The 26577-nt window shown below is 62.2% G+C and overlaps 1 protein-coding gene across 9 annotated transcripts in view; it reads right to left on the minus strand.

Moving 5' to 3' along the window:
* The window catches only part of RIPOR1 (RHO family interacting cell polarization regulator 1), an 83521-nt gene that overhangs the window by 22764 nt on the left and 34180 nt on the right, over positions 1-26577 (minus strand). For 3 of the 9 annotated variants that reach the window (XR_010917351.1, XM_067534402.1, XM_067534405.1), the window contains exon 1: positions 26392-26551. The exons of 3 other annotated variants lie outside the window; for them this stretch is intronic. Coding sequence is in view for 4 of the 6 variants with exons in the window: in XM_067534402.1 (XP_067390503.1) it covers positions 26392-26551 (160 nt within the window). In the remaining 2 variants the exon portion in view is untranslated. Of the gene's footprint in view, positions 1-5150; positions 5365-8387; positions 8415-26391; positions 26552-26577 lie in introns of those variants that run through there. 3 more of the 9 variants (XM_067534410.1, XM_067534406.1, XM_067534408.1) reach the window with 3 other exon arrangements.

Genomic DNA, 26577 nt, shown 5'->3' on the forward strand with positions numbered 1-26577 from the left:
CCATTTCAGTGCCCAGGTGATTTGCCACGACACTAGAGAACAGGGCCCTGGAGCAAACCCCCATCCCACGGCACGGCATGCCCAGGTCGCATGCTCTGCTGGGACAGGCCAGCTCCCACAGGGCGGCGTGGGGAGGCGCAGGGGACGGCAGCTTACACTTACCTCACCAGAGAGCTCTTCCCTGCCAGGACAGACAGTGAGACAAGGAACCCCCTGGGAGGCCGTGAGGAGGAAGACAATTCCCAGAGGCAGGGTGGCTGTGGCCCAGAGCCCAGCAGAGCTCGGCCTTGCTACGAGATTCCTGTTTGCTCTAGAAGCAGCTGGCGCCGTTGTCCCTTTCGTCCCCAAACGACTCCACGCAGGTGGGTGTCCAACCTGATCCCACCTGCCCACGGCAAAGGGCTGGTGGGGCCCGGAGGACACCCAGGGCGGAGGATGAGCCCCCCCAAGTGGCCCCAGCCTGGCGGGGAAAGCTGCCAGATCAGCCTCCCGGGGCAGGCCAAAGGCCAGCAAGTGCCAGCTCCGAAGGAGACAAGAGACAGGGCTGACCAGATGGGGCAGGGAAAGCGTGCTGAGGGGATGGTGCTCAGGGCCCAGCGCAGGACTCCCCGGCTCCCTAATCGGCTTATTCAGCTCCCTCCTCTCTTAGCCCTCTCGCCTGGGGGCGGCAGCTCAGCAGCCGGGGGCACCGTGCCAGCCAGCAGGAAGACACGGGAGGGGGTCGGCCACCCATGACACAACAGCCCAGTGGAGGAGCCTGGACCGGGACAGGGTGGTGGGATTGGCTGGGTCCCTTGGGGCCAGCCACTGGGGCCAGCGTGTCATCGGGCAGCTCCTTGGCCATTGCCAATGCCGGGGCGCTCTCCCAGGGCTGCTATCCGCAGCAGAGCTCAGCCTCTCACCCCAGGGGAGACAGCCACACCAGAGCAACCCCATCTAACGGGGGAGCTCGGCGCGTCCCCAGGGGCTGGATTCAGCCTGCGGCCCGGTCCTGGACGCCAGACGGTCCCCCACGCAGCGCCTTGCACACCACCGGCCCCCGCCCTGGCACACACACCTGCTCAGCAGCTGACTCAGATCCGACGCTCGCTGGGCTAGCCTGGCCAGCACCGCGCGTTGGCCAACGCCCTCCCTCCCCCAGGCGGAGGGCACCGGCACGGTCCCACTGATGGCCATTGCCACAGAGGGCTAACGGGCTACGTGGCCCTGCGCCTGCTGCCGAGCGCCGCGCTGCCAGCAGCCCCTTCTCTAGTGCGGGGCCAGCCCCCTCCAGTTTCTACGGCAACGCTGTCCCAATTAAGCTCATTACGGAAGAGCTGTAATCTCCAGCAGGCCGTAGATTACCCACTGCCGGGCCATTTAATCGGCTCACGGCAGAGGGGGCTGGGCCAGCTGGCTCCAGAGCCGCTGCCACCCGCTGTTATTCACGGAAGCCGAGCTGCAGGGCGTCAGGTCTGCCACCTGCGCCAGCAGATCCCCGCGGGTGCTGGGGGAGCAGCTGCCCATCGTGCCCACAGCCCCACAGTCGGAGCAGCGCGTTCTCTGGGCTGGGCTGGTACGGACCCACCACCTGCTCCTGCAGGGCAGCAGAGGGCACAGCCGGTCCCGCCCTTCGGCCCTGCCCTCCTGGAGCCCTTCCCCAGGCGAGGGCTGGAGCAGGAAGGAAGGCAGGGCCAAGCCGAGTTGCTGACGAGCCCCAGCCAGATACCTGCCGCGGGCATACGCCAGGGCTCTGCCCTGCTGCGGCTGGTGCCCTCCGTGCCCAAACACCAGCTGTGCCAGGCAGCAGCCACCCCAAGGCCAGCCCCTTCAGATCCTGCCACTATCACATCAGACCAGCACATGGACTGCAAGAGCCTGGCTCACCAGCGCCGGGCAGAGAGGGGCTTTCTACACCATGGGCCCCAAGCCTCTCCCCCACTCCCTGCTTTCTGCTCCCAGCCTCCAGCATGCACTACACACAGCTCAGCACCCCTCCGCTGTCTGCCGAGGCCGTTCTGAACCTCGTGCTGCTCAGCGCCCCAGATGGTGTGCCAGGACCACTGCTTCTCTCACCAGTCAGTTGACTCTGTTCCCCTCTGCCCCTAATCACCTGCTGTACCACCCGTGCCCTCCACTGAGACTTGGGGGCAGCGTCTGGGCCTGCTCCAGGTCTGTACAGCGCCAAGCACAGTGGGGCTAGGGCAGCGAGGGGCTCACAATGCAACCCATAAATCACCAGCATGTAACCCCTGCCAGCCCTCTCCCTTCTGCTCAGCCGGTTGCTCTGAGCTCTGGCCTGCACCCCAGCAACGCCTCCACCTCACTCCATGTCCCCCCATCTCCAGCCCCCCGCCAGCTGGGCTGTGTGCTTTAACTCCAGCTGCCTGCAGGATTGCCTCTCACACAAGCTAGAGCATGACACCGGAGCACAAGGGCAAGGTTGCGAGGAATAATCCTCAGGCTTCTGGACAGCAGCCCCCTGAAGGGCTGGGCCATCTCCTACCTTCCCCACAAGCCCTCCCTCTAGCCCTGGGACTTGCTCCTGACGTGCCAGAGCTAGGCTGCAGCAGGCTGCCGTGTCCCCCAGGCTGAAGGTAAATGTGCCCGGGCACAGATCGCTGACAGCTCTACGTTCCCCGGCGCTGGTGCCGCCCCTGGGATGCTTGGCACCAAGACAGGAGTGGGCCGGACCAATTTCTGGAAGGTATGGAGGCCCAAGCGTCGGATCAAAGCACCTTTTCATCAACTCTGTTCATCTGCTCCAGCGCCAGCACGAGGGGGCTTTGTGTCCTGCCGGCACTGGCCCAGCCATCGCGCCCCGGGGCACCCAGCTCACAGCCAGCTCAGCCAACAAGCAGGGAGCTCCCCACTGCCTCTGCCAAGGAGGCACCAATCCAAGCCACACGCGGTGCGGGCACAGCAGCCAGAGCCTTAGCCAACACAGGGTCCACATGGCATGGGAGAATGCAGGCTGCCGGCCAAGCCAGCGGGCTGCTCAGAGCCCGATGGCTGTCAGCCCATTCCCAGCAGGGCAGAGGGCACAGCTTAGCACCCTGCTTTCCCTGCCTTGGAGGATGGCGTGCCCCTGATTACACCAGTCACCGAGGGCCCCACCACAGGGCGAGCTGAGACTGTTCTCAAGGAGCAGCCCCACTCGCCTGCACGGATCCAAACTTGGAAAGCCCCAGGGAAGCCAAGGGATTGGTGGTAGACACATGGGCACCGTGACCCCTGAATGTAGGGCTGACATGGGCCTGTGCACGGGTAGGAGCCCTGGCCGGAAATACCCCATAAGCACTGGGGGCCAGGGTCACCCAGCCCCATGCACCTACCTTCCCACGCAGCACAGCAGGTCCAAGGGTCCTTTGGTGCCATGCGACACAAGGCAGCCACCTGCAGTCAGCACCCACTGGGTGGGCACCCACTGCACCCCAAGATCAGCTGCCCCCTGAAGGAGCCGAGCCGGGGCGGGGAGCCACACACACAGGTGCGCCCAGCCAGGGGATCTCCCCACCCGGCCCCATCTGCTCCTCCAGGGCGGGTCTCCTCTCCTGGGTGTGGGGGCGGGGGGAGGACGACATTCCTGACATTGCAGAGAGAGCCAGTGACTGGTACCGCCGGGGGAGGAGGAGCCAATCTGCCAGACGCAGACCTAGCAAGGCCCTCAGGTGCTGCGGACGCTCTTCCCAGGAACAGGATGGAGCCGGCAGTCAGAGACACCCCTTTCCCACCCTGGGCACCCGAGGCTTAAGGGCACTAGCCCTTACTCTCTGCTCTGCACATGCCCAGCACAGAACTCCCCAGATGCCACCTTCCCCGAGCGCCCGCACCCTGATCGCCTTCCCCTTGCGCCGTGCTGGGAGTCCATTGCTGCCAGGCCCAGGCGCCATAGCAAAGGGGACAGTGCCCAGTCGCGAGCCGCATTTGCGCTGCTCCCAAGTCCGCTGGGCGCGAGGGAAGCAGGGAAGCCCAGGGGCCACAGGCAGGGAGGCGCCAGCTCTCTTGAGTGCTTGGATTCCATGCCCAGGGCCGGCGCCGAGCCAGCGGGCTGCCTTGTCTCTCTCCTGATGCCTGCCCTGCGCCCAGAACAGGACAACACCATAGAGAGCCAAGGTTCCTCTAAAGCGCCCCCGGAGAGCCCGGGCACAGGCCCAGGGAAGGCACTGCAAGTCTTGCATGGCACCAGGTGGGCACCGGTGTCTCAGTCATGAGGACAGAGAGCAGGGCAGCCACAGGAGGGCGGTAGCCAGCAGGCACAGCACAGGAGAGCCTGGCCCTGTGCCCTGGGGCACTGGTGCGCCGGTGTGGGGTCCGTGACCCTGCTAGAGAGCTGCAGTCAGTTACTGGGAGAGGGGGCGTTAGAGTGGACTAGCGGCTAGAGCACAGAACTGGCCTCAGGAGAGTGGAGCTATAGCAGTTGCTCTGCGATGGATTGCTGGGAGACCTTGGGCAAGTCACGTCCCCGCTTGCTGCCTCAGTTTCCCCATCTGTGAAATGGGGACAATGATCCTGCCCTCCTGTGTAGCGCTCCTGGAGATCTGTGAACGGAATGTGCTGTATCCAAGCGGCTGGTGTTATTGCTCTGAGCCTGGGTTTTCTAACGATCGGCCACTCACGCGTACAAGCCACACTCCTGCCCTGGCTCTATGACATGGCAGATATGCTGCAGTTTGATGGGCAGAACGTCCTGAGGCTTAGACCACACCCAGCATAGTTCATGCTAATGAACAATGCCATTTCTCTAACGCCTGCTAAACCCTGATTAAACTGCGGCGCTCCTCCTGGGCACATGCTGGAAGGGTGGGGGCTATGGTGCAGATAGGGAAACTGAGGCACGGCTTTCCTGAAGAGGCTGCTGATTTGGGCCAGAAAACATCTTTGGCCTAATCGTGGGAGCTGCGAGCACGCTCACACTCCGAATCAGCGACCACTTGTGACACATCGCGTGGGATTCTCCCAAGGGCACAGCGAGGCGACCAGTGTCAGGCCCCCATCGACCACCAGACAACACTCCCCAGATCTGTAGCCCATGGAGCCCCAAAGGAGGAACTCAACAATTCCCCGATCATTTCTTCCAGTGACTCACACCTTTGTTTACAGACTCCCAACAGCTCCAGCAGCTTTCTCCCCTCCAACCCGGCATGGAGGGATGGCTAAAAGTCACATACCTCTGTCTTCTCCCCGGATAGTGTCAGGAGGAGACACAGCTGATGCCCTGTGCGTCCTGGAGATGATTCGATCCAGAAGAATGCTGAATCCACGTACTTTTTAGCTCTCAGGGCGGGGAGCAAAACCAGCTAGGTCAGTCTCAGCTGGTTTCTCTTTCCAGTTCCCAGGGCGGCTACGTTTGGATTGATCAGCAGCGCCGGGAAATAGGGAAAAGGACTGGACTTGGAAACCCTGTCCCTGCATGAAGGATTTTCCCATTCCCATGACACGCGAGACGGCGCCACGCTCCCGTTCCGGAAAGCACAACTGGCTGCTTGGCCTGACTCTGTCCAGTGTAAACACCCAGGGCTGGGAGGAGACGGAGCCTCTCTAGGGCACGAGACATTGGCAGGCAAAGCACCTTAGGGCGAAGATGTGTCCCCAGCGGGCAGTGCCCCGCAGCCCCCGCGTTCCCCTTGGCAAGCTTAGAGACACTCTTTCTATGCCATCTCCCGCACGCATCCCTCCTCATCCCAATCGCTGGAGGAAGTGTCCTTAAATCTGGGCCCCCAGACTCCTGGCGCCCTTCACACGGCCCGTCCCAGCTTTGTTTGTGCAGCTGCGTTGAGGTCAGCGCAGCCCAGGAGCGAAGCAATATCCCCATGCCAGCCTCTGACGCAGCCCTGGGGACGAAGGATTCAGGGACTAGTCACACAGGGCCAGGACTGGGGAGCCAGGATGTCAGCAGCCAGATCTGGGACCTCACAATTCGCGACGCTGTCTGGCCGGGTCCCAGGGAGATGCCACCAGCTTGGAGAGGGCAGGCTAAGGGGTGCCAGGCGCGGGCTCCCGGCCGGTCGCTCAGTGCTGCCGGGAAGGGTGGGAGGCAGGGGGAGGCGCTCGGAAGCTGAAGAATTGGCGGAAGCACTTGTTTATCCTCCCAAGGAGCCACACCAAAGGGCACGCCAGGCCAAGGGAGGGGTGGGGCGGGCTGGGAGGGGGTCATGCGCTGGGTTACACACAGCAAAGGGGGGCTTGGAGACCATGCCTGGAGCAGGGTGCACACGCCGGCACTGGCATCCCGCGTCTGGCACCCCAGGGTCCACCAGCGGCTGGGCACCAGCTCTTGAGTTAACCAAGAGAGACGGGGCCCTGCTGGCTGAGCTGCTCCCTCCCCACGTCCCCCAAGCCCTCTCCCGCTCCAGTCTGTGACCCTCCCCACCCTGCTGTGCCCATGACGGGGGCCGATGCCCACAAGCAGCTCCTGGGACAAGCCAGGAGAGCAGTGGGGGAGGGGGGCCTAGAACCTGGCACCCTGGGAGGGACCATGCCCTGGCTATGCCCCCCCACAGCGCCAGCCCCTGCCTCTGCCCCGCAGCAGCCAGCCTGCCTCGGCCGACCTCCATCGTGGAGCAGGGCACTGACACCTCCCGCTCCCCACGTGGAGACAGACACCCACCTGCCCCCCCGCACCCCACTATAGAGACAGACGAACGCCCGCACATGGCCCCCGCTCCAATGGAGACAGATGGACACATGGTGCCCCTCATGCCCGCAGCTGCCAGGTGAAGGTGTTTCCAAGAGGGGACTCCAGGGACACCTTGGGCGGGGGACAAATGAGGCTGCCGCCCCCTGGCCAGGCTGGCACCACCCCGTGCTCGCACAGAGTGGCCAGGGAGCTGGCCCCACACCGGCCCGGCTCGTCCCTCCCTGAGCGTTCCCCAGCCCCAAGAGCCAGGCCCAGGAAACGCTCCCATTACGCAAGGCCCGGGCTAAGCCTGCTCTCAGTGCGAAGCCAGCTCCCCTCACCCCAAGCACCCCCCAGCCCAGCAGCCATGGCTCAGCAGGGACCCAACCCTGTGCGGTGCCGCCTTCGAGCTGCTGCACAGGGGCAGCGTGGGGTGGGAGAGGGCATTGCCACCTCCATGATGGAGCCCTTAGCACCCCCCACCCCAGGCCCCCCATCTCAGCCCACCCCACCCAGCTGGTAGCTGGCAGACAGCTGCCGCTTTCTGTCTACACCACGAATCAGACTCAGCATTGCTTCTGCCTTCTGTACCCCCAGCCAGGGGCTGTTATCCCCCAACCCCGTTTGCTCCCCCCCCCCAGCCCCGCTTCACCATAACCACTCCAGGCTGTCAGGAGTCCCAGCGCCATGCCCAGGCCATGGGGCTGGGGTTAGCTGCAGAGCAAGCCAGGGGAGTTATCCCCCCGGCACAGCAGGTACCTTAGCCACCAGGCTCGTGGCATTCCTGTGGCTCCCAGCCCACCCCGCCGCACTGTATTCCTAGGTTCTAGTTATCGGCATGGAGCCGTTTACGCGGCAAAGCTCTGGGCATGTGATATGGGGCTGGGGAGGTAACTGCCGTGGTATCAGCTCACCAAGGTGAGAGGCCACAGTGGCGTGGTTACACTGCAGGGCAGGTGGGGACCCGGGCTGCTGGGAGCCTGGCTGCGATCAGCAAGCACTGCCCCCCCACAGGCTCGGAGCCGGGGCGCAGAGCTAGGGTAGGGGCACGGCCGTCGGCAGACGCAGGGCATGACCCCGAGGCCCCCGACTCGGCGGCTAAACAAACCCCGCAAGCGGCAGCTGCCCAGGGACACCACAGCCCGGGCAGGAAGGGAAGCAACACACCAGCAGAGCTAAGAGGCGGCAGGCACCAGCCTCCGGAGCCATCTGGCCCACCCACACTCCTGCCCCGGCAAACGGACGTGGCAGCGCTAGCAAAGCAGGAGAGAACAGCCCACTCCTGCCCTGCCATTTGCCAGTCAGCCCCTGCTAGGGCTGGGACCCACTCCATCCCCAGCCCCTCCAGCTCTCAGCACCTTGCAAACAACAAACGGGGCCCCCCTCACCCCAGGAGGCAAAGGGTCATTATCCTCAGGTGAGAAGGGAAACTGAGGCACAGAGCCAGGCAGCGACTCGCAAAGGCCACTGGGGAGGAACAGACCCCAGCTCTCTTGATCTAGCCCCAGGACAGTCAGTCTTCCTTCCCAGCACTGTCCATAGCCCGAGCAAAACCTCAAGCCCCGCACCCGCCACTGGATCTAGTAACGATCTAGCCGGGGATAGGTCAGGCGGCCTGGGGCACCCTCCCCCCTTACCTTGCTAGGGCCTGTGGCCAGCCGGCAGGGTCCTACCGGGTCACTAGAAAGCACAAGGGGAAAGCTGCCTGGCCCGGCATGGGCCCCCCGCTGTGGGGAAGCAGGGCCTGGGGGGTTCGCAGGGCAGAGGGGGCCCTAAGGGGGCACGGTACCTTTGTATCCGCCGTTCATTCTGGGGCTGCCGGACCCCTCTCTCACCGGAGGTTCAACCATCTGGGGCCGCCTGCAGCAGCCGGCTGAGCCGGGCCCTGTCTCCTCCCACGCTTCCCCTGCCCAGGGCCTGACATCACCCTCCCAAAGCGGTGAGTCAAACCCACGCCGCCGAAGGGAAGAGAGCGCCCCGCCAGCGCCCATTAGAGGCCGGGGGGGAGTGAAGGGGGGAGCTCTGACAGGCACCGACCCAGCCCCCCTCCCTCCCCTGCTCGCTCCAGCCTTCTCCAGCATGTGCCCTTCAGCCCCCCCGTGGCAGGATGTCGGGGGCAGCATGCATGCCCTGGCACGGGCTCCTCAGCCATGTGGCTTCCCTTCCCCCTGTGCACAGCCTTTGGTGCCTAGCGTGAGTAGGAGACAAGAATGAAACCCATCAAGGTCCTCCATTCTCTGGCACCCCTGCAATTCCTGCCACCAGGGCACTAGCCTTCTGCCAGGACTGGAGTCTCTGTGAAAGCTACCAGGGCTCTGCCCGTCTCTGGCACATCCCTCCACTCCAAGGATCTCAAAGCACGCACAGCCTGGCCTGCAGGGGGCTGCGGAGCAAGAGTCCCGTTTTAGTGGCACGGAAAGCAAGGCACAAGGGACTCGCCCAAGTTCAGATGGCAAGCCAGTGGCAGAGCGCCGAGGTGTGCGACCCCCCCCAGCTCCTGTGCTGATCGGGGGGCACCAAGCCACCGCAGCCCCGCAAAGGTCCCGCCCGTGGCGGGCACTGTGGCGGCAGGGCCAGAACGTGCCCCAGGGGCCATGCGCGATGGCAGACATGAGCACCGGATCCGGGTGATCTGCGGGGCGCTGGCACGCTGACTCTACCGAGTGCCTAGGAGGGACATGCCCTCTTGGCCCCGCTGGGCAACGGCCTCTACCAGATGCACAGGGCAGCTGGGAAAGGGCGCTTTCGGGGCCCCGGGCCAGAATCTTCCCTGCCCAGTTCCAACAGCCTCCTGGGAACCGTGCTCCACGCTCCGGCACCTGCTGCTGCCATGCATGGACCCCCCCACTCCAGCCATCTGTCCCGAAGCCAGCCAGTGGCCGCCAGAGAGGCAGAGGAGAGGAGAGATCTGGGCTGCTCCCTCACTCCTGCACCAAAGGGGTGTGGCCTCTGCGGTGCAGGGGTGACAGTGAGCAGCACAGGGCTGCAGGGTGGGATGGGCGGGGGGATGCTTTCCGTGCCAGCCTTCCATAATCACACAACCATGAGAAACACCCTCCCTCTGCTCTGCTGCCGGGTGCACGGCTCTCCCACTGGGGCAGGGCAGGAAGGGGTGAGTGGGTAACCCGATCCCCCAAGGGTTAATGTGCCCAGCATTAACTAACTAGGAGACTCGCCCTCAGCAGGCGCAGGGAAGGCGAGGCAGGCGCAGGAGATAATCAGCCCTCGCCAGGGGACACCCAACTCAGAGGCTACCACCGGGGTGCTGGTCCACGCAGAGACAGTAACACCCCTAACAGGCCTCAGCTGCTGCCCTCCCCCCGCTCTTTACAATGAAGAGGGACCTGGGCAGAGCTTTCCCTCCAGCCCCGCTGGCTTTTCACCTTCTCCTGTCTATTTCTCGACTTTTCCCTGCGCTTAGAATGATAGACTCAAAGAATATTAGAATTGGAAGGGACCTCAGGAGGTCATCTAGTCCAACCCCCTGCTCAAAGCAGGACTAACCTCAGCTATATCATCCCAACCAGGGCTTTGTCAAGCCTCAGCTTAAAAACCTCTAAGGATGGAGATTCCACCACCTCCCTAGGTAACCCATTCCAGTGCTTCACCACCCTCCTAGTGAAAAACTTTTTCCTAATGTCCAACCTAGACCTCCCCCTGCAACTTGAGACCGTTGCTCCTTGTTCTGTCATCTGCCACCACCGAGAACAGCCTAGCCCCATCCTCCCTGGAACCCCCTTTCAGGTAGTTAAAGGCTGCTCTCAAATCCCCCCTCATTCTTCTCTTTTGCAGACTAAACAAGCCCAGTTCCTTTAGCCTCTCCTCATAAGTCCTGTGCTCCAGCCCCCGAATCATTTTTGTTGCCCTCCGCTGTACTCTCTCCAACTTGTCCACATCCTTTTTGTAGTGGGGGGCCCAAAACTGGACACAAGACTCCAAATGCGGCCTCACCAATGTCGAATAGAGGGGAATAATCACTTCCCGCAATCTGCTGGCAATGCCCCTCCTAATGCAGCCCAATATGCTATTAGCCTTCTTGACAACCAGGGCACGCTGCTGACTCATATCCAGCTTCTTATCCACTGTTACCCCCAGGTCCTTTTCTGCAGAGCTGCTGCCTAGCTCGTCGGTCCCCAGTCTATAGCTGTACATGGGATTCTTCCTTCCTAAGTGGAGGACTCTGCACTTTTCTTTGTTGAACCTCATTAGATTTCTTTTGGCCCAATCCTCCAGTTTGTTTAGGTCACTCTGTATCCTATCCCTACCTTCCAGGGTATCTACCATTCCCCCCATCTTAGCGTCATCCGCAAACTTGCTGAGGGTGCAATCTACCCCATCCTCCAGATCATTAATGAAGATGTTGAACAAAACCAACCCCTGGGGAACTCCGCTTGTGACCGGTTGCCAGCTAGACATGGAGCCATTGATCACTACTCGTTGAGCCCTATGTTCTAGCCAGTTCTCCATCCATTTTATAGTCCATTCATCCAACCCATACTTCCTTAACTTGCTGATAAGAATACTGTGAGAGACAGTATAAAAAGCTTTGCTAAAGTCAAGGTATATCACATCCACCGCCTTCCCTACATCCACAGAGCCAGTCACCTCCGAGAGCCTCGCACGATAACAAGGCAGCCTGTCCGTGCCATGCCTCGATGGCCAGCGTACGCTGGGGAGAAAGGAAGTCTTTGTTAAAAGATCCGGCGCCCTGCCCCTTTCACCGAACAGCAGTGCACGTCTCTCGAGATTGTGACGGGTATTCCCCGCTCGAGGTGCGGCCTGGCAGCTGTGACGGGCTCACAGAAACAGGTAGGGGTGTGGATCTTTAAAAGAGAAACAGTCTCCCCCCTGCTCATCAGGCACCAGAGTGAGACAGACGTCAACATAAAAACTGTCACATCAGCAATAGTCTGACTGCAATGCCACCAATGGGTCGCTCTGCTCTCCTACGACCACTAACCCGCCAGCCACCGGAGCATCCCCCAGGGGCGACCAGCCCCACATCTCTAAGGTAACACATGCAGAACACGCTTTCTGGCGACATGTGCTTTCGGGCTCGTGTCTGCTTAGAAAGAAACGAGGGAAGGGGATTGCTATCAGGGACAGCTGCCCCTGGACCCTCCTTGCCTGGATTTCATTAACATGCTCTCTAGTGCCAGGGAAAATGCCCAGGCTGGAACTGTGTTTGGATGACTACCTTTTCCTCTTTGCGACACTAATGGGACTGGGACGAGCCTTTCCTGAACTGGGCTGTTTTGGGGTCATCCTGATGGCAGAAGGGATGGAAAATGAGAAGAGGGTCAAAGGAGTCCTGTGTTGTATTCCCAGCTCTGGTGCTGACCTGCTGGGTGACCGTGGGGCAATCCCAGCCCCCTTCTGTGCCCGTGCATCTCTCACTACATCTGGGCAGCACCCAGCTCCCCTGATCTCTGGCAGGACGTGGCGGCACCACCCCAATACCAAATGACGCTGATGTGAGTTAAGTGACATGCCCAAAGCGACGCAGCAAGTCAGTGGTGGAGGCGGGCACAGAATCCAGGCATCCTGATGCCCGTTCCCCGCACTATGATTGAGGGCAGTCCCTGGTCTGCCCGCCATTGAGAGCACTTGGGCCCAGGGGCTCCCCCGTGTTCTCCTGGCTGGAAGCGTAGCTACTCAGCTTCCATTTCGCCCCCTCCGGCACCACCTGAATCAGCTCCTTTGCCCCATACGTCCCCACGTGGCATCACTCCAAGCCGACAGGCTCCCCCCGCAACTGTCCTTCTCTCCTGCTCCTTTGCTGATGCTGCTGGCCTCCCGCAGGTGCTGATCGGCCAGAGCCTTGGCGGGGTCTTCCCAAAGGCCAGCCCCGTCGTGCGTAGCGATTGAGGCTGCAGGGCTGGGGGTACCGCTCTGGCTGCTCTAGCCATCCCCTCACACTGGGCGCTGCCCACCATCACCCCTGGGGCTTTTCAAACGACACCCTGGGGGCACGGAGGGGGCAGAGGATGTGCAGGAGAGCTCTGGGCTTCCCGCCCTGCCCTTGGCAGCCCCTCCTGACCCACCATCAGGGCACAGCACTAGAGTATCCCCTGCCCGGGGTGAAGGCCCCTCCTGACGCGGCCTGGTTGCCCCGGTGGTGTCCCAGAGAGGCCGCCAGCTGGGGGCGGGCAGGGGTCTGAGTGGTTGGGGAGTTTCCCCTGCCCCTGCCCTGCCTTTCGCCTTGACCCCAGACACGTCAGACTAAGGGGGGGAGGGTGTCCCTGCCCCAGCAAGGGCCTATTAGCAGCTGCCAGGACCCTGAAAGCTACAGCGCTGGAGCAGGGTGCAGCCAATCTCCCATCGGTGCAGCCTGTGGGGACTACAGGTCCCAGCATGCACTGCAGCATGGACTCTTGGCTTGAGGCCCATGGGACTTGTAGTCCCATCTTGTCTGCGCCACCATAACAAAGGGTGGGGCAGAGCCAGCCGCCCGTTCCCGTACCCAGGTGGGTTGGGGTGCTAGTGCCGTGGGGGCCCCCCCGCCTTAGTAGCACGGCACATCCCCCCTGCGCCTCAGCCTGAGGGAGACCAGGTGTCCTGATTTTATAGGGATGGTCCTGACACCTGGGGCTTTTTCTTATATAGGTGCCTGTCACCCCCCCTCCCCACATCCCGATTTTTCATACTTGCATCTGGTCACCCTGCTCAGCTCCCCCAGCTCGGCCCCCCAGCTCCAGCAGGGAAAGGCTCAAGAGGAAGAGCCCAGCCCCGGGCCAGGAAGAGCTTCATCCTCTGGGAAGGAAAGGAAAGGCCCTCTCTCTCTCCCAACTCCTTTCCTGTTTGCTGCTTTTAGGGCCAGGCCAGGGGCGCAATGCACATGGGGAGCAGCGGCTTCTCCCCCAGCTGGGCCCTCACTGCAGCAGGGGAGAGCTGCCCATAGCACCCCAAAAACCAGGGTGTGGCGGGCAGGAGCCCCCAGTCCCATGCGGCCCCTTCCACGTTGCAGCTGGACGCCGGCCTGGCGAGCCAGTCGCGCTCTCTGAGCCTGTCCCAGGAGAGGGAAGCCAGGATCCGCGGCCCTGTGCACTTCCCAGAGCCAGAGCCCAACCACGCCCTGTGACCTGTGCTGCCGGGAAGCGCCCACCCCACCTGCCACCGCCCAGCGGCTGCACCGAGGCACTGCACGCCGCCAGTGACTGATGCTTGGGGAGAGCGGGGGGGGGGGGGGGGGGGGGGGCGCGCGGGCGCGCACAGCAATTAGAGCAAAGGCTGCGGCCCAGGATGCAGTCCAGTTAATTAGCCAGCAGGGCACCCAGCCCAGGCAGCCTAATTAGCGCCAGTACCGGGGAGAGACTGTGCCTCCTTCAGCAACAAGGACATTAGCTTTGGAAAAGGTCGTTTAACGCCCAGACCTTGCACACGGACCCAGGTGCCCCAGGCCCCGCTTACAGCATCCCCAAGGCGCCTACAGCAGCTGCTCCCATGGAAAAGTCCCATTGATCCAGGCGCGCACCCCACCCGCCCACGTGGGACTGGGTCAGAATGGTTTCTGCCAGCACGTCCCAGCACCTGGGCCACCGGGTCCCCTCCGGGGTGCTGGGTTTCCCCATCTCCCTGGGCAGAGCGTTCCAGTCAGATCTCACGTCGGGAGCTTGGCCTGGGAGCCAGCTGAATCCCAACCGCTGCTCTGGCTCTGCCACACCCCGCCGGCTAGCCAGCCCCTGCAGACCTTGGTGGGCTACTCCCTGATGCATGCCACTAGCCAAGCTCATTTAGCTCTTTTAATCACTGCTCTCCCGTCTCTCAGTCCAACCAAATTGCTGACATCTTTCCATTCCAAGCTGGGCTTCCCCTGGCGTAGGGTGAGCCTGCGCTGCGGGGGCATGCCGGCTGCTTCCGCACCAGCCCTTCAGCAGAACTCACCCCACTGCATTGCCGGGCCCCACACCGGGGTCCTTAGCCCACCACGCTGGAGCGCACAGCGCAGGATGGTGGCTTTGTGCTCCCAGGAACTCAGCAACGCCAGGCCAGCCAGCAGCAGAGCTTCCCAGTCCCCTCTTCTGGGGGAGGGGTGCTGAGGGCAGCAGGAGAGAAACCCCCAACTCCCAGACCCTGGGTGCTCAGCCGCTTTGCGCCATGGCTACGCCCAGTGCGAGAGCTGGGCATTGAATGTTGGCTCTTCTTTGCCTCCTCCAGAGCAATTCCTGGGCTCAGCTGCCCTGGGCAGCAGGAGGCAGGAATCCTGCAAGAGCCTCTCGGGGAGCAAACCAAGCAGGGTGGCCGTGACACCTGCAAACGTGAAGAACGGGGGGGACACCCGGGTTAGGGGAGTCTGACCTCTCCTCCCACAATTCCCCAGGACTCCCTGGAGCCACCGCTTCATGCCACCGTGCCAGGAACTGTGGGATAGGCACCCCAGGGGCAAGGGGTCTGCAGCAGCAGCGAGACAGTATGGATGCAGGGCAGAAAGGCCCAGGCACACTGCCCCGGTGGTGCTCTCACCCACGGCGAAGGTCTCTAGGGCCCGGGCAGCTGCTCGGCCCGAGCAACTGTGCTGCCCACACCAACACCCAGCCCCCTGCGACGCCCCCTGCCAGGGTTACCCCCCCGTCGACGGGTTTTCCTGCACCAAGGCTGGCCAACACCCCGCTGGCAGTGTCCCCCCCATTGTTCTCACTCTGCCTCCCAAAATGTTGGCCGGGGAGGGGGACAGCCCCCTGGGGCAAACCTTCCTCAGGATTCACCTCCACCTAGATGTCCTAATAACAAACTATAACAGTCACTACCGCTCAGCTGGACCTTCCCACCAACAGAGCTCAAAGCTCTTTACAAAGAAGGCTGGTGTCATTTTCCCCATTTCACAGAGAGGGAAACTGAGGCCCGGTGCAGGGAAGTGACTTGCACAAGGTCACCCAGGCAGCCACCGGACCCGGGCTGTGCACTCTCGCCCTTTGGCCCAACGCAAATGCTCGCGCTCTGGACGGAGCCTGTGCAACCTAGACCTGCCAGGGCAGCCCATTCAGGATCCAGCTAGCCCGCTGCCTGACGGGAGCCATCGGAGCGATGAGGGGCGCAGGGAGCGAGGGGAGCTGGTGGGAGGAAGCAGCTGAAGTTCACACCCCCTTTGAACAGGAGCCAGCAGGAGCAGTGAAGACCGGTCCCTGGTGCGGTATCATTAAGGAGGTCCCCAGCACACTCAGCCTCCAGTGAGAGGCGCCCACGGAAGGCCAGGGGCAGCCGGAAGGCAGGAGTTTTTCAGGGACCATTCTGCCAGTCCCTGTTTGTATTAAGAGCGGGTCTGGGCCAGGCTGGCGATTCCTAGGTCCATCCAGCCCAAGAGCCGGTCCCTGCTGCGGTCGGCATCAGCCGCTTCCAAAGGAAGGTGCAGGCAGTCATGGGCTACACTGCTCCCAGGGGACATCTCTAGATCAGCCACTGCAGGTAGAGGGCAGAGAACCCCCAATAGTTTGGGAGGGGCTAAATATTGACTGGCTGTTCTTGTTCCCCACTTCAACAGCTAATCCCTCCTGACTCCTGCTAAGTGGCCGCAGCAATATCATGTGGCAGTGAGTTCCACTGGCCAACTGCACATTGCGTTAAATAGCATTTCCTCCCGCCACTGTTATAGCCATTGCCTGTCCAGGTCACTAACAACCGCTGGTTTGTATCTACCCTCCTTGGGGCCTTCTCCTCTCTAACGGAGCCATCACAGAACCATGCCCCTGCCTGGTTCCATGCGGAGCTGGGCTGGAGTTTAATGTGCTGGCACAGTGGTGCACAGAGCGCCTCTGCATCTCTCCCCGTAGTCTCACTGGAGAACAAGGCCCTCCATTTGTGCATGACAGGGGCAGCGAGTTTATTTCTGGGACTGGAAATACCTGGGCCATTTGGGCCATGCATGGGAGGACCAGCCAGGCTGGGAGTTAAAGGTAACGTGGAAGGGAAAAAAATCCTGGGCATCTGGGCCCTTTTTGCTTCTTTCCAACAGAGAACAGCTGGAAAGCACTGGGGGTTAAAACAACAGGGTTATATTGCTCATTTCCTGCTGTAATTCCCTGAAAGACTCAGGGTGACTTGGGAAGTGAGGACACATCACCACCCAGACCCAGCCAAGCCGCTGCTAGGATACAACAGTCCTGCCCCAGGGGAAGCCTGTGGGCTAGCCCGGAACAGAACCCAATTCCAAGTTCCAGTCCAGAGCCCTTGGCCACCCCAAGCCATGGGCACGGTGGCACAGCAGACTCCAGCTTCCCAGGACCACAGCATTGGCAGGTCACCTTGGGCACTGGAAGGGCTCCCGACGGGCAAGTGGCCAGTGACCTTTACAAGGGCCTGACGCCTCCAGCTGGCCCCAATTCTCCCTACGTCCCCGCCAGAAGCCAGATCTCAGCTGTGCGGCACCAGCACGCGCCCCAACGGGCGGCAGTTCTGCTACAGCTGTTCTGACTACGTTGTAAGGAGAACCCCAGGCTACAGCAGATGCAGCGGCCATGGAGACCCCGGCTGTCGGGAGGTGCTGGGCCAAGGCTTCCCCCTCCTGCCCTAGGCCGGTCACCTTGGGACCTATTCAGGGCCTCTGCCTTTCAGGCTTAAAAGACCAACTTCTCCCCTCCCACCGCAAGCTCCTGTTAACCCCTCGGTGACCAGCAGCTCACAGCCAGTGCAGGCTGCTCTGATCTCAGCACCAGGTGGGGTGGTGCATTGGGCCACGACTGAGCACGGGCAGTGGGGGCCGTGTCCCCGAGCCCAGCTACGCTGCGGTTTTGCGGCCTGAGCCCCTCGCGTCGCAGCCAGCTGACGCGGGCCATCCCCAGGCGTTCGTAGCCCTGGAGATCTGAGCATCCAGCCCAGGAGACCCAGCATCATAGCCCTCAGCAGCCGTCCTGTGCACCACAGGCAGCGAATGGGTGGGGGGGGGGGGGGGGCAGGCTACCAAGGGTTAAGGGAGATATGCCCAGATCAACCTAGTAAGTGACCCACCCACCCCCACTGTCCATGCCAACTTGACCCAGGCCCATCTGGGGCCATCAGTTAGATCCTGACCTAGGAGCAAGAATTAGCCGGCCAAACCCCCAAGTGCCAGAATGCTGGGTGCCATCGCAGAGTCCTGGCCTCTGCCCGGCATCCCCCGCCAGCCCAGAGGAAGGGGATAAGTGAAAACAAAACAGAACACACAGGGGGAGCTACAAGGAATGACCACCCACCCCAGAATACATGCCATGGGAAGCGGGGGGGAGGGGTTCCTTCCTGACCCTGGCCAGCGGAAGCCCTGAAGCATGAGGTCTAGGAGCAGACAACATACACTGAAGTGAGCCCCATGGCTGCTGAGCCCTGTCCCTTGCAGACCCTGAGCCAACACTGACACAGGCAGCAAGCCAGCCTGCTGGGGAGCTCTGGGGACGGCGGGCACCAAGGGGTTGCCCCTGCTGGAGAAGGTGCCCCCTCCAAGGCAGGGGGAAGCAGGCCAGCAGCATGTGCGCGTCCCCAAAGAGCCAGGTCCCCGTCTCCTCTGATGGGATCCATGAAGCCAGATGACAGCCAGCCTCAGTCCCAGCACTCCCTGAGGTGTCCTACCCCAGCCCTCGAGAATGCACCCCTCACCTCGCACCGCCCAATGCACCAGAGCCCCCGCACCCACCCACCCAATGCACTCGGATGGAGAACTCCCCAGGGCTGCGCATCCTCTCTCCTGCACCCGGGTGGCTCATCCCGGATCATTACTGCAAGATCCACCCAATGGGCACCGTGCCTGACACCCCGGCCCTCACCTTCCTTCACGCTGGCGGCTGATCCCCTGGCCGCAGGGTCTGTGCCAGGGGAGCCTTGCCCTAGACACGCCCCAGGTCGCAGCTCCTGCCCCAGGGCTGGGCTGGAGTCAACAGGCTGCGCACAGGCCAAAGACACCAAGCACTCGGGAACTCGCTGGCTTCCCATCCCATACCATGAACATGAACATCTGGGCTCCCTCTCTGCCCAGTGAGTCGCTTCCCCTCTGCGGCAGACAGCGGAGCCGGCAGAGATGCAGGGCAGGCTCCAGAGGGCACCGGCAAGTCTCCGGGGTCTGCCGCCAGCCCCCATCCTGGGGCACAGCCCAGCACAGCGGGCAGCGAGCGCTCCAGAGGGCTCGGTGCTCCATTACTTCCCCCTTTCCCCCAACTCGCCCCTCCCCATCCCCCGACTTGGCAGGGCATCACACACTCACAGGCTTCATGCCCGTGCGCCTTGTGCAAATATCTACGCGTCTGGTTAAAACGCCATCACGTGCGCCAGGGCTGTGCCTGCCCGGGCACCAGCCCCTCCCCAGGAAAACGCCCAGCCCAGTCCCCCGCCAAGACACCCAGCCCTGCCTGGGACCCCACCCCATAAGCAGCCTGTCCCCCATTGCCTGGCTCCCAGCACCCATGGCCCCAAGCCTGGCACTTTCCCTGGAGGCTAGAGCGACGTCCCCAAGCAGATCTTGAGCTGCACTGGTGACGGGACAGCAGGCCCAGGGGGTACCGGCTTGAAGCTGTAGCTGGGCCGGGCTATTGGGAGGCCTGACAATGGGACAGCTGTTCTCTAGGGGGAGCAGGACAGCCCCAGCCAGGCAGGACAGAGCAGGCGGGGAGCTGCCAAATTCACCCGCCAGGTAAAGGCCCAGCCGGAGGACAGGTGCTAGGAGCTGCTCCAACAGGCTGGTGCAGGGAGCCAGAGGCCACCCCATGGCAATGATGGAATTAAACTACGTGCAGGCCAGAAGATGGGGGGGGCTCTCTTCCCCCTGCCCCCTCCCCTCTCAGATCAGTTCCAGCCCTTCAGGGACAGCTCCCCGCGTCCCCCTAGGGTGCCTGGATCCGTTCACCCAGCAGCCAAGGGAAGCCTCACACCACGCGGCCAGCCCAGGGCTCTGCCACCAGCCCCGGCTGTCCCGTCCTGTCCCGGCACGCCCTTGCAGCGCCTATGGGCCAGCCTGCCACGCACCAGGCCCAGACACCCAGGGTGTCCCCTTCCGCGCCTACCAGAAGGGAAGGAGAGAGGCAGGACCTGCAGCTGGGCGTCAGTGCATGAGTGCTGGCGGGCCAGCCAGGCAGAAACGTCACCTCCCCTCCCCCTCCGTGAGATCTGCCGCAGAGCGATGCCACAGGGGGCCGGGGAGAGCTGCCCTCTCGGGCAGGCAGAGACCATCTCTGCCCAGGTCACCTCCCCTTGGCATGCTACGGTCCTGCCAAGGGGGGCCCTCCCGGGCCTTGCCCGACCCTGGGGGCCATCACTATAGGAGCAAACACCTCTCCCATGAGCCCCCACCAGCTCCCATTCCATCTTGACCTGCCTCTAACGCAGCCCCATGCAACTGTTCCCTGGGGCGAGAGAATCCCGGGCGACGCCGCCCGTGGAGTCCCTGAGCGGGACAGTGCCCTCACCCCCAAGATCAAGGCCCCTCTGCCCTGCCCCACACAGGCTGTGCTACACAGGCAGATCCTGCAACAGTCCTGCACTGCGACCCCCACCCACCAGCCATCGTGCAGCAAAGGGGTTGGTTACAGAGCCGCCCTACCCAGAGCCAGGCCCGGTTCAGGTCTGCGCAGCGCCAGGCCATGCACAGCTTGGCCCATGGGGCAACCATGGCAGCGCTTGCTAATGCATGGATACAACCTATGGAGACTACAGATCCCAGCATGCACTATGCCACTTAGACGTCGTCGCCTCAACAGGAAGCATTGCATGCTGGGATCTGTAGTCACCATGACCTCTCTCCAGCTCCAAACTGGGCAGAAATGCGGTCAGCGCCCTCAGAGCCTGATATTGGTGCATCGCCCTCTGCGCTGAATCGCCAAGTCCAAGGAGAGGCGCGGGGAGGAGATCCATGCTGGAATCGTCAGCACGGGGAGGCGGCTGGAGGGGTGCACTGTGCTGCTGGGGGAAAGATGGTGCCCAGCAGGACCCCAGGGAACCGATACGATATTTGCCGATCCCAAAGCCTGTGCACTTAGGAACGCTGCAGGCCAGGTCCCACCTGCACATGAACAGAGGAGCCGGGCCAGTTGTTACCCCAGGGCTAGAACGCCACTAGCCAAGGGAGCGTTAGGGACAGGAAAACCCTGCCCTTCTTCCCAAGCTCTAGTCTGCTGCAGCCAGGAGACGCGCCCTGCTGGGCCGCACCGCACATGCAGAACGAGCCTCTTGGGAAGCGCAGCGAGGAGTGTGCTTGTGCGCGCGTGTGAGGTGCAGACACGTGCGTGTCCCAGGGACACCTGAAATCAAAACAGAGACCAGCAGCCATGGGGTGAGTATCTGCACCGGCTGCACACGTCGCCCGTGCCGGCCGGTCGAATCGCTTGGCTGCTCGTAAGCCTCGCCAACGCGGTTTACATCCCGTGCTTGCGAAACATGCACGGCGGACCTGTACGGAGCGCACTCAGAAGCCGCCGGGAGCCGCTAACAGTGCATCCGGGGTGCTGCATACACTAGCCCTGAGGCTTACCATCGGGAGAGGCTTTCTGAAGGGACATGGCCCTGGCCTGTGCTGAGCTGTGGGAGTGTGAGGGAGCTACATGGGATTTATGCCCGGACACGGATGGCCCCTTGCCACCACTTCCAAGGCTTTGTTCTGCCAGGTTGTCAGAGGGATCTTTCTGCCAGGCAGACCCTCCCAACCCAGCACCGTCCATCCAGAGCCAAGGTCTCCCCTTCCTGCTTCCGCTTACACCAACAGCAAGACCCCCGCTGAGCACAGAGATGGTTGGGGGGACCTGGGGCCTGCACCAGGGAGAGCCCAACCGGCAAAGAGCCGAGCATGGCAAGGGATTCAGGACGTGACATCAGGCAGGAGCCACGACAAGGCCACGGCAAATCAAGGCCTAGTCTGCAAAGCCACCCGCACCAGCCACACACTTCTTGCCCCTTGTGCTGAGAAAAGCCAGTCCAGCATGAAGCTCTCACATGGCAGGGGACCGATGCGGTGAGAGGAGCCCAGATGGTCCCAGCAGATGAATTGCACCCCATGCTCCAGAGGAAGGGGAACCACCCCCACACACCGCCAGGGTCCCAGCCAATCTGCCTGGGGGAAAACTTCTTTCCAACCCCAAATCTGGCAATCAGTTAGACCTTGGCCAGGTGAGCAAGACCCACCAGCCAGAGGAGTCTCTGGGCCACCCCCGTACTCCCACTTGGCGAATCTGTGATGCTTCAGAGGAAGACAGGGGGAAAAAACCCAAAACATCTGAACAATTGTGCAGCCAGGCGGGCGATTCCTTCCTGATCCTTGCAGGCACCTGGCTGGAGCCCTGAAGCCTGAGAATTGATTCCAGTTATTGGCTTAATGCACAGCAGCAAGCGTTAGGAGCATCCTGACGGCAATGCAGGAACCTTGCTCTCCCCATAACGGATGGGGGATGACCAGGAGAATTCACAGATTCCAAGGTCAGAAGGGGCCAACGCACCCCCTGCACACCTTGTACAGAAAGCTACCTGATCTCCTTTTAAAGACACCAGCGATGGCGAGTCCACCAGCTCCCTGGTTAACGGTTCCATTGTCTAATTCCCCTCCCTGCGGGGAAATTGCCTCTTAAGTCTCACCCCATCTCCACTCCCCATCACGCTGACACAGCTCTGGCCTGTGGCAATCAGGGCTTCCCCCCACCACCGGGGAGGAAGGAAACACCAGGCACTGTGGACTTTCTAATCTGGCTTTTCCTCTTGCCGAGTTGCCGTTTCTCCTTCAGAAGGTTACATTTCTGATTCCCTCCCGTTTCAGTGCAGTTCTCAGCCCAGGACACAGATTAACAGCTGTTCCCCAGGATGCATGTGCTCTACAGTTAGATTTCACCGTTGAGACTCCATGAACCTACTAAACAGCATTTCCCAGGTATCCTGAGACCCTCCTTCGAGAGTCCTAGAGGTTTTTAAGTCAACCTAGAAACTTAAATTCTGGATTTCTAGATTCAATCTTATCAGATGGTTTAAAACCCTCAGCAGAAATGACGTCCGTCTGTTAAACTCTCTACGTTTCTGGAATAATTCCCCTAGAGCCCATTTGATTGCCACACAGCCCCATCAGCTTTGCCCCCATTACATTCAGCAGAACGGTTGCTTTCTCTCCAGTAGGAAGCTTTGTGTCCTCGCTTTCTGCTGGGGCCTTTTGGCCACCAGCCACTCCTGCTGCTCAGAGGCAGGGTGGCGCTGCCTTGGCTGCCTTTGTAGATGCAGCTTTCGCAGGAGAAAGATGCTTACGCTGGTGTGTGCAGGGCACAGGGAATAAGCTGTACCGACATCAGGTGCCTTTAGACCGCTATGGCTGGGTCCACACCAGGGGGAGGAATAGCTATTTCAATGTTAACCTCCGCCGCCCCCCCCCCAAACAGAGCCTGTGGGGAGCAGCCTTTAGCACCAGGCCCTGGCAGACAGTGGGGACATGGGGGGTTACTCCAACCCGGCGCTGCAAGCTCAGCTCCCCCCTGAGCCGTGAGTCCCAGGAGCAGGGGGAAAGTGGGGGCAAGCAGCAACATCACCGAGCCCCCAGTGGGGGGCCAGGCCAAGCCAGGAGCGATGCAGGCCCAGCCAGCAACAGCTCTAGCAACCCACCGCCCCTCCTTCACTTCCTTGAGTGTCCCTCACGTCAGCCCGGCAGCAGGGCAGAAATAGATCGGATATAAACAGAGTCCCTATAAATAGCCCCGAATGAGAGGCCAAGGAGGAACGGGACAACGAGAAGGGCTGGCTGGACGCCACCAAGGGTACTGCGCCACCAGAGCGTCCCCCTCCCCGCGTTTCATGGAGACACATTGACGCAGTCCGTGTCCCGGCATCTCTCCCGGGCGGGCTGCTCAGTGCTCCCAGCCGGCAGGTGAGAAAGGTCCCTACAGCGGCGCTAACTCAGGCACTCCGCACCCCGTTCGGCATCCCACCTCCTCGCACATGCTGAGGCCCCATGGCGGGCACCGGGGAGCCAAGTGCCCTGGGCATCACAGAGCGGCCCAGTGCTTCTCCCATCCCCTCCACTTGCAGGCTGCCCTGGAGAGTGGCCACTCCAGAGCCTCTGCGCTGGCCCCTGGCTGCGTTGGGCCAGCCTGAGAGCTGGCAGGGTAAAGCAGGCTGGAAGCAAGATCCCCAGAGGGAACAGCCGCTTAGAGGCTGCTCTGCCAGAGACACAAATAGCACTAGCTGCTTCTTACCCCCCACCCACCCTTCCCAGTTCATCCAAGGCACTGCCCAACCTTGGGGGGGGGGGGGCCCTCCACTTAGAAACTATCAGCTTCTAGAAATCAGCAGTCCCTGAGATGAGTCTCGGCGGTTCCCCGTCCTTAGCGTCGCGGGGAGCCCTTCCTATGACCAGGCAGGCCCAGATCAGCCAGATGCAGGGCTGGGCTGGCCAGGCGTGTCCTGGGAGGATTTGTGGAGGGGGAGGGAAGGGCGAACGCTGTACCCCGAGCTGCCAGGCTGAGCCTCCCACCCGCCCAGCCCCACTCGCAGAGCCGCAGGCCCAGAAACATCCCGGGGTTCGTCCGACACACACACACCCCGAGCCCGCTCTCGGCCGGGATAAACGCGGCAGCAGCAGCACACAACCCAGCCCCTGGCACCTGCCGGGGAGGGTGTGGGGGGGAGAAAGGAGTGTGCCGGCAATGCGGCAGCAGCACGTGCGGGAGGCTGGGCACCTATAGAAGGGGCTGAAACAGGTTATTACCAAGGAAAGGAAAGCTCAGGGCCTCCAGCGAGGGCCGCGAGCAGGGAACGGTCTCCCAGCGGGACCCGTTGCCTGGAGAAAGGAATGGCCTGGGAGGCCCAGAGGCCGCGCGCTGCTTCTTACCATCCTAATAATCCCCTGCTTAGAAACCCTGGAAGCTTCCTCCAGCCCCCAAGCGAACGGGAGAGGCTCAGGGGAGAGGCAAGACGTCTTTGATGCACTCACGCACAGGTCAGGCCAGGCCCAGTCTGAGTCACTTTCTCAGCAATTGCCACGAGCTACACAGACTCTGGAGTCAAGGCCAGGACAGGCTCCCCCCACCCCGAGATCAGCCTGCAGACACGGCTCCAGCACCCCATCCGTCACCCACGGCGGGGGCTGCGAACCATGGGGAGCATGGGTTAATGAGGGGTTATCTGGGGCAGGTCTGTTGTCACAACACCCCTCACAGGACACAAGCCCAGGAACTCTAGAGAGGGGGCGGTGGAAGAGACCAGGGAACGTGCCCAGACACCGGCTAACCAGGGACCAGTGTGACAGACCGAGCTTCCAAGCCAGGTAGGGGCAGAGCTCTGGTTGCCATCTCCCCAGCCACACCTCCCCACCTTCCTCCTGGCCTCTGGCTAGCGGGCGGCCAGTACCATTTCCCAGGCTTGGCCTAGCACCCGCCCATTCTCTGGGCCCCATCCTGCTCAGGGCCAGGCTCTGGAGCGCTCCGGGATCCCGCACGGCCGGGTCTAGTCTCACAGGCTGGCCTGGTGGGGTTCGCTACGTAGGCAGGAGCCCTTACACAGTTTCCTTGGCAGGCCGTGAGCGGGTAGGAACACATGGGAGTAGCCAAGGCAGCAACAAAGCAAGGTTTGTCCTTTCAATTCCTCTAAGCATTCCTCAGCCCGTCACAATAGCCAAGAAACAAGCCAGCGCAGGGAGGCGGCAGCCGCTAGCTGGACAAACAGCCACTGACCAGCTGGCAGCGGGTGGCCTCCCCAAGGCGGCACTTACGTTCTCCAAGCTGCCCCCCACCAGCCCGCCTGCGTACGTAGGGGCACCAGCACTGGAGATCCTGCTGATCCCCTGCAGCCACAGGGGCGGGGAGTCATCAATGACATCGCCCTCCAGCAATGCTGGCGTGAACAGCTGGGCCTGGACTGAAACACCAGCTCCAGCAGGGCAAGCCTGGCAGGCGAATCCCCCCAACCCCTGGCAGAGGAACTTGGGGAGATCCCTGTATGGAATCACTTGGTCCTGCCCAGTTCTTCCAGCGCCCCCCAGGAACCCAGACTTATCACTTCCGCCCGCATAGCCCGAAAGGAACAAGCTGGGTTTTGTCTCCTATCAGCCTCGGCCCATGAGGCCAGCAGGCACTCAACCACAGCAAGGGCACGGCCTCAGCCCCTGCCATCGCGGCTTGCAGAGCTTGATGCCACCAAGCCTCCCCCCCCCAGCCGGCTGATATCTGTAGGGAACGGGCCATGGGCAGTGCCAGGGGATGAAACCCCATCCCCAGCAGACGCCAGTCGCTGCCCACATTCAGCCCAGTGACACTCACGGACCCCCAGGTCTTTGGAGATCCAGGCTTGAATATATTGGAGAGGGCAAAGTGGCGAGTTGGCAGGGGGCTATGCCCGTCCTGTGGCTGGATGCTGCCTGGAGACATCAATCCGACATCCCCTCGATGAAGATGGTTGTACCCATCCTGGCGCTCAAGTGTGAACTTGAGAACAATAGGGCTCCAGAGCGAAGCCCCCACCCCAGACATGCCACCAGGTCCCACGGGGGCTGTGCATGGCTCCGGCCCCGTCGCACAGAGCAGCCGGCCCTGGCAGCTCGTCAAAGGGGCACGGGCCAGGCCGCTCCCACTGGTGCCCAGAGCCATCATCATGGCATTAACCAAAGATCCCCCGCGAGTGCCAGAGACCCCGAACAGCTCCCCAGATCCGGCAGGTGACAGCCCAGATTTGCTGACCCAGCTCTGGGCTCCGTCCCCTCTCCGTGCATTCGGCCTAGGCGACATCTCCCCCGCAAGGCTGCTCAGCGAGACGGAAATATCCCGGAAACAGGGGGTGGGGGCGGATTCAGCCCTAAACAAGCCAGCAGCCCCCCACTACACCCGCCAACCGCTAGAGATCCTCTCCCGTCCAGCACGGCACCCCCACATACTGGCACTTACATGTCCAGCGCCCAGGCGGAGCGAGCGCCCGGAGAGAGCGCGGCCGGCCAGGCGCAGTCCCTTTGTTCCACTCCCATGGACAGAAGGAAAACACTGAAGTCCTAAAGGCACCCGGGAGCCCACCCCCTTCGCCTTCTCCATGGAAACTGGCTCCAGCCATGTGATTCAGACAGGAAACTACAGGGA

Source organism: Emydura macquarii, unplaced genomic scaffold (genome assembly GCF_026122565.2).
Source record: "Emydura macquarii macquarii isolate MOO-44397 ecotype Brisbane River unplaced genomic scaffold, CSIRO-AGI_Emac_v2 contig_3401, whole genome shotgun sequence".
In the NCBI taxonomy this organism is placed as follows: Eukaryota; Metazoa; Chordata; order Testudines; family Chelidae; genus Emydura; species Emydura macquarii.